The sequence below is a fragment of the Pipistrellus hanaki genome (assembly GCF_964339955.1).
Source record: "Pipistrellus hanaki genome assembly, chromosome: 5".
In the NCBI taxonomy this organism is placed as follows: domain Eukaryota; kingdom Metazoa; phylum Chordata; class Mammalia; order Chiroptera; family Vespertilionidae; genus Pipistrellus; species Pipistrellus hanaki.
In genome coordinates, this window is record NC_140507.1 from 19114103 (window position 1) to 19127272 (window position 13170).

General features: G+C 55.2%; 1 protein-coding gene across 5 annotated transcripts in view; it reads left to right on the top strand.

Moving 5' to 3' along the window:
• Positions 1-8283, top strand: part of CAMK2A (calcium/calmodulin dependent protein kinase II alpha) — a gene marked incomplete at its 3' end in the record, with an annotated part of 60866 nt that extends 52583 nt beyond the window's left edge. For 2 of the 5 annotated variants that reach the window (XM_084884503.1, XM_084884504.1), the window contains 2 exons: positions 5918-6146; positions 6618-6757. In XM_084884503.1, coding sequence (XP_084740629.1) covers positions 5918-6146; positions 6618-6621 — 233 coding nt within the window. Of the gene's footprint in view, positions 1-2453; positions 2549-5917; positions 6151-6617 lie in introns of those variants that run through there. The other 3 variants (XM_084884501.1, XM_084884500.1, XM_084884502.1) reach the window with 3 other exon arrangements.
• Between the last annotated feature and the right edge of the window lie 4887 nt (positions 8284-13170).

The following is a 13170-nucleotide window of genomic DNA, read 5'->3' on the forward strand; positions in this document are numbered from 1 at the left end:
CCATCCTGCATGTCCTGCCTGGATTGTTGTTTCGGGGGGCTGATGGCTAACTTTGGGGTCCGCGTCTCTGACCCGCAGTCACTCACTCTGCATGTGCTGTGAATCAGAATGAACTCGAGTTCCTGTTTTGCCTTCAGACTTTATGCTCTTATTAAGCTTTCTGTTCAACATGCTTCTCCATCCCTCAGTCCTGCTCCACCTGTTCCCCGTTCCCGTTCCCCAGGACTCTCTTGCTTCCCTGAGGAAAGAGGGGGTGATCTCCACTGCAGCACGGGCCTCCTCAGGAAATGAGCTGGGAAGGAGGAGGGAGAGGCAGGTCCCTCCTTAGTCTTGCCTTGTGGGCCTGGGTCTTCACCCTGGACCTTCTCAGACCTCTGACCTCAGCTGGGCGGGAGTGGGCAGGAATCCACAGAGTGAGAACCTCCAGTGAGCAAGGGTGAGCAAAAGAACCTCAAAATGGAACCTAAAATTCTCTAGGGAATGAGGCAGTGTGCAAAAATAACATAAGAGGAAACAGGTGGTATAAGATGTTCTCTCCACACCTGGGCCAGCCCTCCGAGGGGCAGCTGTGTGCAAAGGCTGGGCTGGAGCGCCCCCTGGTGGTCACCCAGACTACCCTTCCTGGTCTAAAACCCAGAAGCAGGCTCTGAGCCTGTCTCCAGCTGCTCCAGGGACAGCTGGGATTCCAGGCTGAGGCCTCAATCTCTTGGTTAGGATTGTTAAGGTCTGGGCCCGGAGACCCCACGTATGCTTTCAGTGGACAGAAACTGCCAACTGAGGCAGAATAACCCTTGCCTGCTGGGTTCAGGTGAGGGGAGAACAACCTGGCCAGGTTTGCTCCTTGGGCAGCCTGTTCTTGGTTTCCACTGTGCCCAGGAGCTGAAGTAGGTTTCCCAAGGCCTGGCAGTCACTGTGGGAGGGTTTCCACAGCGACGGGTGGCAAAGCCTCAGAAATCTATTGGTTACCTCTGGAGGAGCAGGACCTTGGAAGGTGCAGGTGTTAGACTGAGGCCACAGGTACACGTGTGTGCATGCACTTGTTCATGCATGCAGGTTTGCGATTGTGTGCACAGGGGTGTGTGCACTGGGTGTTGCATAAAAGCATGGAAATGCACTAACTCAGTTTTGCAGCGGCCCTAGAAAGGGGTCAGTCAGCCATGGGAGAGCCAGAGAGTGGCGCTGGTAGGACACAACCGGAAACGGGGAGAAAGAAAGGTGGCTCCTGTGGACCCCAAGTCTCTCAGTGCCATTTCTGGGGACTCCCTCACTCTGTGATGTCACTTTCTCTGGCATCTGTAGTGTACTCTAGGTTTTGACCCCTTGCCATGCCCTCTGGGGGCCATGGGGCCCTGTGTACCCCTGGATAAGTCCCTCCATGCCAGGAGCCTTGGTTTCTCTACATGTATAGTAAGGTTGAAGCAGATAGTCTCCTTCAAGGGCAGGCATGCCCAGAGACCTCCTGGAGAGGGGCTTCCCCAGGGGTGCTCAGTCTCCTCGATGTTGATAGATCAGACTCCCATGTGGTCTGAGCACAGTTAATCCACCTGGGGGATTTGAGGTTCTGAGTGGAAAAGCCAGTTGCCTGGAGTCACAGCAGCAGAGCAGTGAGGGCAGCACAGGGACAGAGTGCCCTGCACTTGCTAGGAAAAAACTCCTCCAGGTGTCTTCCGTTCCTCCCCAGATGGGGACCTCTGCCTTTCCCGGGATACTTTCTGTCCCTGGCTTCATTGTCATTGTCACAGGAGTCCACGTTCCGTCACAGAGACCTGGGGGTGGGGGAGTTCACTCTCCCTCTCCCCCCAGCCCGGCTATCAGGGTCTCCCAGTAGACTGAGACCTGGAAGGGAGCATTGCCCTGAAAACACACAGCCATGCCCCGGCCGCCCTCCTCCCAGGCATTGCTTCGTGGAATGCTGTTTTCCTCATCTCATAGTGAGGGCTGCCGTTCACAACAGGGAATCTTTGTTTAAAGTAGCAAAATGCACGCTCTCCAGGGGCAGACCTTCTTGGTGAGCGCAAGTCACTTTAATGTGAGGGAAAAGGCTCCCAGGAACCCAGGATGAATTAGGAACTCCCCACCCTGGGGATCTGCTGCCGGGGCAGGGATGGGGTGCAATTTGGAGAGTAGCCTTTAGGCTGGTCTGTGCAGGGCCCAGCTCTGCACGCACTCATGGTGCTCTTGATTGGAGAGGTTAAGCCGCCTGGTTGGTAAAATGGCAGAGCCACGGCCTGAACCTGGGCCTCCCAGTTCTAAATGGCACCCGCCAGTCAGCGGTGTCCCACACTACACAGTTCGCAAAGCGCCTCCCCCACCCATCGGCCTCATGGATCTCGTGAGGTGGGTGCAGTTACTCCAGTTTCACAGGCTCACCCTCGGTGGGTCCAGGCCCTGGACGAGAGGGTGGCTCTGCCAGGCCGTCCCAGCCCCTCTTTCCTCTGACTTCCTCCCCCCAGGAAGATGTGTGACCCCGGGATGACAGCCTTCGAACCCGAGGCCCTGGGGAACCTGGTCGAGGGTCTGGACTTCCATCGATTCTATTTTGAAAACCGTGAGCAATTCCTTCTGTCTGGGGTGCCTGTTGTCTGCTCTCGTTCCGTGTCCCGCCGGATGGCACAGCAGGGTGACGGGCAGGGCCCCCGGGGCGGCTCAGGAGCCAGCGAAGAGGAGGATCCTGTGTGGACAGGGGTTGGTACCGCCTTGGTTCCCTCTCCTAACCCTGGCCCGCCCGACTGCTAGCTGCCTGCCCTTCCTGTGGCTGAGGATGGGGACCTGGGTTAAGCGTGATGAGCCCTCCCAGCCCTCTCCTTGCCCGTGACCCTTCCCACGAGGGCACACATCCAATTTATAATCATCTTGACACCTGGGACCACCCCAGCTGCCCAGCTGGTCACAAGCTGGCTTGTGGGTTGTTATGCAAAGTGCTCGCTCTTGGTGGGCAGCCTGGAAAGGAGGAGAGGCCCCGAGCTCACACTGCTGTGCCCTGCCTGTCTGTCTGGGTCTCTGTCCGCACGTCTGTCCTCTCTGGGCCTCTCCTCCGCAGGAGAGACCCGGCAGCTTGGCAACCAGGGGCTGTCGGGGCTGAGGCTGGGCCTGACCTCGGGTGCTTTCTGCCTGTGTCCGTGTCTCACCTTGGCCAGGGGTCAGACAGGGGTGAACCACAGCGCATGCAGGTTAGGGTCACGCAGCTCGGGACTCGGAGGAAGGCCTCGGGAGGTGGCATGGCCACCGTCTTCCCGAGGGAAGGCATGTACCACTGAGGCTTCACCAGATGGTTTCCTGGTCACGTGGGCACCCCTCCAAACCACAGTGGCTCTCACAGTGAGAGAGTTGGTCCCTTTCTAAATTCTCCTTCAGTACATCCTGCTCCATCAAGGGAAAGGCCCGGTTGGGTGCTAGTCTGTCTTGAACACCCCGTAACACTTTCTAATTTCCCTCTTCATCAGGGAGAGTGGTCTCCGGCTCAGATCTCTTGCAGGCAGGCGTGCGGAGCTAGGATTACGTAACTTCATTTCATTTCCACTGGACTTATTAAAATTGGGTTCTGTGATTCTGGTTGTCACTGATGATTGTGCCAGAAAGTTTTCTTTTAAAATATCAAATAATAAAGTGAATCAGTTTAAGGAAATATTTTAATGAAGTATAGGTGGCAGTTGTAGGTTAAAATGAAGGAGGTATTTAAGTGGCTGACGTAGGATCTAGTCCAATTCTTCATCACACAGAGGGGGAAACTGAGGCTCAGAGAGGGGAAGTGACTTGTCTAAAGGAACCCAGAAAGTCAATGGCAGACCCCAGTCCTGACTCACTACAGCACCCTTCCCTTTCCTTCCCTTTCCTCCCTTCCCCTCCCCTTCCCTCCCTTCCCTTCTCTTTCCCTCCCCTTCCCTTCCTTTTCACATGCTGCCCCTCTCCTCTGTGCATCAGCGGCCATCAGCTGGACACTGCTACCTGCAACCAATCTGACTGAGTTTTATAGGGTACAGGGGCTCAAGAGCACCCCAAAAAAAAACTGTGAAGAAGAACATTGCATTTTTCCTTGATCAGTCGGACTCTGATTCTTTAAGGCTAGCAATGCCAGTTTAATTTTCATGTTAAGAGAGGTGGCTGGACTCTGCTCTCTCCCCTACTGGTCCCCATGACCCTAGAGCTCACCAAGGCCATCTTTCTACTGGTTTGTCCCCTGAGGATACTGGTTCCCCATGGTGTAATTTAGCCTGTCTGTCCCTCTGGGATTGTTCTAAGATTGCTCTAATTCAGTCCCACAGAGACACTGACTGCTTTTAGGTTCTACTGCTATTCTTTCAAAACCTGGTCCAGCTTAGAACAAGTCAGGTTGCTTCTCTGGACCTCAGTTTCCAGGTCTGCTAAATGGACACATTAAACTAGGCCATCTTGACTGCCTTCAGCTCTGGATGCTGTCAAGGATGCTTACGGAGGCTTCCTTGCATTGGGAGGAGGGACACTGGTGACCTCTGACCTCTGAGGTCACTCCCAAGCCTACAACACGAAAGCTGTACATTCTTCTCTACAAGCCCAGAATTGTAAAACTACATAGTCTAAAGACCCAAGACTCTGTGATTTTGAGTCCTTTATCCCAAGCCTGGGTAGAGTGTGATTATAATATTAGGGGTGGAAACTATTGAAGGCTTTCTACAGTCACGATGAGGGGGAAAGACATTTTAGATTTTTCAGAAAATCAGTGACTCACAAACCTGGCTGGGCATCAGAATCAGAGAGGGTGGGGAAGGGGACAGGGGCTTTTTAATACTACAGATTCTTGAACTGGCATCTCCAAGGATTCACGTGTGCTTTCTGTGGCGTTTGGACTTACCTTTGGGCTATAGTAAGGAAAAGTATAAGGGTTATTCCCGTGACCCTGTCCAGTCCCAGTCTGGCTCATCATCATCTTCCTGTGCTTTGTTTTCTATCTTGCTGGGAAAAATTAAGAATTCCTAGAATCAAAATAAGTAGTAATAATAATAATAATAATAATAATAATAATAATGGCTAATATTTTCCATAGAGAAAGATGTTTCAGATCTTTCAAAAGGCGTGTCTGTCAGGTCTATGATTATAAGAACTATGCATTTCTCTCTAACTCTGCAAAGCTCTGTGACATCACCCTATGAACCGCAAATACCATCCTTACAATTCCAAAACTCTAAGGTTCTACAATTTTAATATTCCCCAAGTTTCCTTCATTCTACATGTTGAGAACAGTGGTGCCCAATGAGGGGCCCACTAGCCATATCTGGACCGCACACGTGTTTTATGTGGCCTGCATGTTGTTTTAAACTTGAATTAGATGCCAATAATTAAAAATGAGACATTTCCACATAAAAACCCAGATTTCCTGATTCTCTTGAAAAGTCAGCAAGTATGGCATTAGGGGTCCCAGTTACTCAGATAGCAACCACTAGGGGAGCTGTGTACAGGGCGCCCCCTATGGATGGAATGTGGTCAGCTAGTCACCAGTGTCCATCACTCCCTATTGTCTCCCTCACCCAGAGGCAAATGGTCCGTTGTCATTTAGCATTTTGTACCCGGCTCAGCCCCTCATTTATGTACTTGCCTCGCCTCTATAGGGATCTGGGTTCAAGACTGGTCTCAACTGATTTGATCCTATAATCATCTATGTTGTATTTTTCTGTGTCTGAAGACACTATGATTCTAAAATCCCATTTCCCTATGCTTGAAGTGTCTGAAACCCATCACCCCTAAGCTGGGCTATGACCTAGTCATCTAGGAGTTCTGCCTTGACACCCAGGTGGCTGAGCCCTGTCATGGAGGCTGCTCCTTGGGAAATGCGGCAGGCAGAGGGGCTCCCCGGGGAATGTGCTGGGAGTTGCGGGAGTGAAGGGCATGAGGCAGGAAGTCCCTCAGCTGCATCTGCTCTGCTCACTCCCATCCCCGCCTGCAGTGTGGTCCCGGAACAGCAAGCCTGTGCACACCACCATTTTGAACCCCCACATCCATCTGATGGGCGACGAGTCGGCCTGCATCGCCTACATCCGCATCACTCAGTACCTGGACGCCGGCGGCATCCCCCGCACGGCCCAGTCGGAGGAGACCCGCGTCTGGCACCGCCGGGATGGCAAATGGCAGATCGTCCACTTCCATAGATCTGGGGCGCCCTCTGTCCTGCCCCAGTAAGAGCCCCTCCTTCCTGCCTTGTCATTGGGACCCTCTAAAGCACATGTGTCAAACACAAGGCCCGCGGGCCAAATCCAGCCCGCCAGGCCTTGCAATGTGGCCCGCACCGCGCTGTCATCACTGCACTCCGCTGTCAGTTTATGACATTGTCAGTTTATGACTGTTCAGTAAACCATTCGGCCCGCGATTTAGGCTGGATTTTAGATTTTGGCCCCTTCTCTGATTGAGTTCGACACCCCTACTCTAAAGGGAGGCCATGGGACGGGGGCAGGTGGACCACGGGAGGAGACCAGGCCTGCTGGTCCCAGGGGAAGAGCTGGGCAGGTCCCTTAGGGGGTAGCTACCTCCATCTAAGGAGGTAGGCCGGGGTGGGTGCCTAGGAAACGGGGGGGGGGGGGGACGGGGGAAGGGGGGAGGCGGCGCCTTGGATGCACCTGCATGACCCATTGCATTATCGTGTCTTACAGTTGAAGGACCAGGCAGGGGCGCTGTACTGCAGAGAGCTACTGGTGTCTGTCTGTCCGTGGAATGTCGCTGCTGGTTCTCCCGCCTTGGATTTTGCTGGAATTCCCCCACTCACATCTTCCCACCACCACCATCACCGCCACTGTCATACCTGCATCAAGAGCACCTACCCACAAAGCCTTCACGTCTTCAGAGCAAATGGCCACATCTCCCTGCCGCCGCCAGTCTCAGTCTCTGTCCCCAGCCAGGGCAGAGCTTCCTCAGGCCTGGGTGCCCTGGGTGCCCTGGGTGCTGGCCCTGAGGACCCCCCACCTGGCTGCCATTGGCCTGACTTGCCTTGGCGGCAGAATGCCCAGCTGTGCGTGCACCCAGGGGCTGGAGAGAGGAAGAGGTGGAGTCAGGAGATCCCTGATCTCTCTCCTCTTCCAGGATTCCTCTGGGGAAGGCAGATGAACCTGCAACCCCTAAACCCACTTCCCCCATGAGAGAGAGAGAGAGAGAGAGAGAGAGAGAGAGAGAGAGAGAAAGAAAGAGAGAGAGAAGAGCAGATGCCAGGAGCCTCCTGCCTCAGACGGCCTCCCTACCTCTTCTCCTGTCCAGTCCTGGCCTCCAGGCCCAGCCTGACACTTCTCCCTCAGTGTGCGGAGCGCGATCCTCTCAGGGTGCCCCCACTCTCCTCCTCCTTCCTTCTCTGACATTTACCTCCATCACTAACCACCCATTCCACCCCCCATCGGGCCCGGGGAATTCCAGCTTCATCACAGCCGAGGGAGAAAACCTGAATGCTTTTTGGGGGCAAAAGAAAGCAAGGCCTAGGTTATCACTTCTCCTTGGACCGCATGCCTTTTTATAGCCAAATCCTGTGTGTTTCGTAAGTGGGTTTCACGTTCATTGATATTTATGTCATAACTAGACCTCTCAGTGATTGTAAAGGAGGGTTGGGCTGGGTTGGGAAGGGCGGAGGGAAGAGGACAGAGGGATAAGCTCTTTTTCTGTCCGTCCATTTTTTTTTTTTTTTTTAATATCATCTCTGAAATGGGTGTGGTCACCATTAGTTCCCCAGCCTCAGTGAGAGGCACCTCCCCGGAATTTTGGTCCCCAGGTTCTTCTCAGGACTGCGTCAGGTGTGAGTGCCGATAAGAAACAGGACGTGGGGGCAGAGAGCCTGGGGGAGGTTCTCAGGATGGAAGTACCTGGACTTTTCTCTGCTTGCCTCCCACACGGGAGTCCTCACGACCACACTTCCCGAGCGTTCATCCCAGCTCATCTGTGTGCCACCCCCGGTGGCCTCCCCCGGCTCTGGCGGAGGGCCGTGAGCATGTGTCTTCCTCACCCACCCCCTCGGTATCCGCCGGTCTAAGCAGAGCACCGGGACGTCTCCTCTCCAGCCTCGTCCTGCCGCCACCGTGGGCCTCATCGCTCCCTCCTCTTTTCTTTTCCTTCCTCTCACCCTCTTCCCTGGGGCGGACTCTGATGTGGAAGGCCTTGGCACATCCACGAGGACCTACTGTCTGCACTATTTTCTTTGCATGACTTTATATGCAGTAAGTATGTTGAAAAAAAAAAACACAGAAAAGAAGAAAAATCACAGCAAAAAACAATCTACATGTTTTGGACAAAAAAAAAAAAAAAAAAAAAAATAGAGGCTGTATTCTCAGTGTCCGACTCGGAAATATGTTGCTGCCTCTCTGTGCTTCTGGCCTCTGTGTGGCCACGTGTTGCCAGCATGAGATACCGTCCCCTCCGGAGGATTTTAGGGGAGGAAGAGCCACACCCCCAAGGCTTTGGAGGAGGCACTGGTTCCCCCAAACCTCCTGGGAGTCCTGGGGGGTAGGTGGAGCAGGACTGATGGGGATATTTGATCCAGTCCTTTCTGAGCTTTCCCCGATTGTGGGCTCTTCTCTCAATGGCTGACGCTCTGGGGACAGGTGAGGCGGGCAGGTTGGGGCCACAGGCCAGTACAGAGGCTGCCAAGGCCTCCTGGTCTCCAAGCTGGTCGATCAGTAGCCCCGTTCTTGGTAGAGACCCTGCTGCCGAGGCCCAGGGGTGGGCAGTGGCTTGCCCCAGGCCCAGAGGGTTTCCCAGTAAGGCCCACTGATCCCAGCATCCCAGCCGCAAAGATGCCTGCCTCCCTGGGAGCCGCCAGCTCCCACGGCCATCCCCAAGCCAGAGGTGTGGCCTTCACCAGGGATGCTGCCACCCTCAAGGTCAAGTCTGGTCCCTCCTTCAGCCTTGGTTTCCCCTTCAGGTATAGGGGTGACATATTCCTGCCCGGCCTGTGTCGCAGGGCTGATGGGAGAATCCAATGGGGTGGTACCATTGACAGGGTTAGTCACTGGCTGGACTCCCATTCTGAGTCTTGCCAGTCCCCTCCCCCGCCCGCCCTGTCATTCTCCTCGTTGGTGCCTGTCAACTGCTTTTCAGCAGTGGACTGCGGGGGGCGCAAGAGCTGTGGCTTGGGGGTCATTGGGATTCCAGTCCCAGCTCTGAGCAGACTTGCTGTGTGGCCCTGGGCACATCCTTTCCCCGCTCTGGTCCTCACTTCCCCACCAGAGGAAACGGAGCTGGAGGACACCAAGGTCCTGCCCCCCATTTGCTGACACACCTCCTGCCCGCCATGTCCCTCTCTACGTACCAGGGAAGTGGAGGCAGGCCCCTCCCCCAGGCTGAGATGGCCCTGGCGTGAAGGCCTCGCCTGCGGGTGGGCAGCCAGCCAGTGTGGGCTGCAGGCACCGGTGTGATCCGGAGGCAGCAGGCAGGGGAGACGGACAGACAAAGCAGCCCAGAGCCCATGTCCCCTCTCCCTGCAAACAGTCAACTCTGTGCTCCTTCCAAACATCCTATAGATGCAAAAAATAATAATAATAAAATAAAAAATCCAGACCTAAGACACGGCCTAGGTTCCAGCATGCAAACATGTTTACAGGAAAGTGTTGTCCCGGGTTCAGGCCCACGTGGCGCTGACCCTCACCATGGCCTCCCGTCTCCCTTCACGGGAAGACCCTCTGGGGATGTGTTTGCCAGACTCCCCATGCTGGTTTCTTTGTTACTACTATTTGTTTGGGGTTTTGTTTCAGTTCTTTCTCTCTCTCTCTTTTTTTCCTTTTCTGTTTTTAAAAAATATGTGGCTGTGAACTTGAATGACCACTGCTCAAACTTTATGCTATTGGGGGGGGTGGGGGGGGAAGGAGGGGCGTCTGTTTTATTCTTGGTGTTTTCAGTGCAATAAATAGCTACAAACTTCTGTGCAGGCTGTCTCCCTGTCTGAGTCAAGCACACACTGGGAGGTTGTTTCTAGACCTTCCTAGAAGCAAAATAAAAAAGCCAGGTCTTCATTTTGATTGGACCAACGTGGTCACATACTCAGGGCTGAGCAATCACTGTGAGATGATGCCTAGACCACCTGCCACAACCTTAGAGAGAGGGATGGGGCTCTCGGGCACCTGGAGGCCCTTGACAAAAGCAAAGGGGGTGGCTCTAAAGAGCCAACAGCAAAGTCTCCCTCAGGGGCCTGGGGCAAGGCTCTTCTCTAGGCCTGGGATCCTTGAATAAGGAGGAAGTTGTTCCAGAAGTCCCTCCCCACCCATTCCTTTCCCTCAGCCCAACATCACAGACAAGCCCCAGGCCTCAGAGCCCCTGGAGAGCGAATTGGACAAGGGTCTTTTTACCCACAGACTCTCTGTGGACAGAGTGCCTGGGGACAGGGGCCTTGGGGCTGGAGAGAGGGAAGGTGTAAGAGGTTCCACTGGCCCATTGGAGGCCACCTTTGAGGCCAATTTGGTTCCTTGAGCCCAAGATACTCAGGCTGAGCCAGGGGGTAATGCAGAGGCTTTGGTGACCCACCATCCTGGTTTGCTGGCAGAGGACTTTCAGTGCTAAGCCTGGGACCGTCTTGGGCAAACCAGATGGCATGGTCGCTCTGTCTAAGCCATGTCCCCTCAGAGGTGTAGATTTCACAGGACCAAGGAGTGTGCCTTCTGGAGCCCACATGCTCCCGGTGTCCTGGGGTTCTGGAATTTTTGTACCAGCCACTCTCTGGGTCTATCCTCACTGCTGCTATGTGGGAGGTGGGGGGGGGCGTGTCATGGGCATGTACCCCTAGCACACACGTGAGGACCTTCTCAGTGAGAGCAGAGGCCAAGGCTGATTGCAGAGGGGCCTGGGGGCTTCCATGGACACTCTTGCCCTGGAGCCCGCAAATCCTAGTGCCAGGCCGCCCAGCTCTGCCTTCATGAGCCCTGGATCTGCCTCCTGGGCAGAAGGCAGGGCTTGAGGATTGTGGGATGCCATTGCAGAAACTGGCCAGCAGGTGGAAGCACAGGAGCAGGTTACAGGATGCCCTGGGCCCGTGAGGCTACTGCGCTCTGGGCGCTCCCAGCTGACCTTTAACTCTCCGGCAGTGCCAGCTCCACTTAAGACACTATTATTAGCTAACGGAGCATGGTCTTTTACAGTCCACAGGCCTCTCGCCACGCCTCTTGTCCCAGTCACATCAGCTCTCTTCTGAAGATGAAGACAATGAGAACAGAAGCAGAGGCTTCTTGCGAGACAGTCAGGGCTCCAGGGCAGGGTTCCGCTTCCTCCAGGATCTCCCTGCCCTGGCCCGGTTCCGTCTCCGGGCTGCCAGCGCATAGTGACTGGGGTTCTTAGGAACTCATTTGTCCCTTCCAGCCATTGCCTCATGTCTCAGTTGTCTACACCCGCCGGCTCCACCTCCTCACTGCCCCTGTACTCTACTCCAAAACCCACTGTAGATAGCTGGCTACCCTCCTCATTCTCCGGCTCAGCCCAACACCTCCTGCCCTCAGGACACAGCTCTGGTATCTTTTTGGGGAGTCTCCTCTTCTCTCCCAACACACACCAGGGGGAGGTCCTTCTAGGGGCTTCCATGGCTCCTCCACCACCTCACTCAGCCTCTGGCTTGAAGTTGTGACCCCATCTTATCCAGGCTCAGGCCACATGCAGCAGGAGTCATCACTCTTGCACGGAAGAGACCCCTGGCAGATCTCTGCTGCTGGAATGGGGGAGAACTGTATGCTGGGGGGCTTGAGCGTTACACCCACCTCTGCAATTACGTCTGCACACCCCACCTCCTCTACGTGAGCTCTGGGCATGGCTTTTCTCTTCACCCCATGAATATGGAGCCTGTAGTGCAGACGGGGAAGGAACCAGCCTAAGATGGCCCCACATGTGAGGGAGGGAAGTGAGATTCTGAATCTTGGCCACTCTAAGGTCCAGACTGCAGCCAACTGGGCTCCTGTCCCAGAAATCCCTGACACCACCCCAGTAAGCACGAGCCCTGCAGAGACCCAGAACTCAGGGCAGGCAGGGACGGGGGCTGGACCTGGAGGTGCAAAGTGTGTGGAAGCCAGAAGCAGCAGGAAGCACGTGGCAGCAGCTGGGGGTTCTGGGGGGGCTTTGTGCAGGTGCCCATAGGTTGACATGTGAGGGGGAGTAGAGGCAAAGGCGAGGGGTCTGGGCTGGGGAGGAGGCCGAGGAAGACCGGAAGTGTGCACCAACCTAGTGAGCTAAGGGCATGCATGCATGCCTGTCCAGGACACTGGTGGATCCCCAGCAATGGAGATGGCTTTTCCCTCCCTGGGGCCCTAGTAAATCTTTTAGGAAACACCCGCCTCCCCCCCAGCAGCTTCTGGGAATGTTTGCACAGGGCAAGGCCCAGCAGGTCCAGTCCAGTGGGAATGGCCTCCTCTCCAGTCCTTCCCCCGGGATGAGCCCCACCCTCCCTTCTCCACCTGGGCCTGCCAAGGTCTCAGAGGCCACTTCCCTCTGGGCAGCCTGGCTCTGCCATCCCTTCCTGGGCCCTGCGCCACAGCTGGGGTGGATGGAGCTATCTGAGGTAGATATTTCTTCCCCTCAAGGAAAGGGGGGAGGGGATTATCATCAACCCCCGCCCCCCACCGTGTGACCTTGGGTGAGTTACGTTCCCTCTTTGGACCTCAGTTTCCTCATTATTACTACAATGGGGTTGAACTTGTGTCCCCAAATATGGGAAATGGGATGGCTGCCGCAGAGTCGTCCGGGGAGTTTGCTAAAAATACAGATGTTTTAGGCCCTGCCCTCAGAGAGTAGGCTATGTTACGGCTGGGCAGGGCTCCAGGCAGCTGTAGTTTTAGTAAGCACCCTGCTTGGGAATTCTAAGCACCCCCTTCCCCAGTTCCCACAGTCACCCTGGAGCTGGGAGATCCAGTTATCGGCAAGCCCCACCCCAGCCTTCCCGCTTCCCCATGGCGCTCTCCTGACTCAACTAGGTCAATATTGACCATAGGCCCCTCCCCTGCCTCTGACTCCCGAGCCACCCCAAAGCCCCATAGCTGAGACCTTGACCTTGGGTCAGCAGAGTCAAAGTCAAAGGAACGCGTGGGGCCCAGAGGGTTTCATTTCTGTCCCACTGCCATCTCCTCCTGGTTTGGCAGGGCGTCCAGGCTCCCTGGAGAAACCAAAGGGCCCCTGACCGTGAACTCCATCTGGCAAGAGGAGCCAATCCCTGAGCCCAGCTTCAGAGAAGGGGCTCTGCTCCCCCTGCAGCCCTCCGTG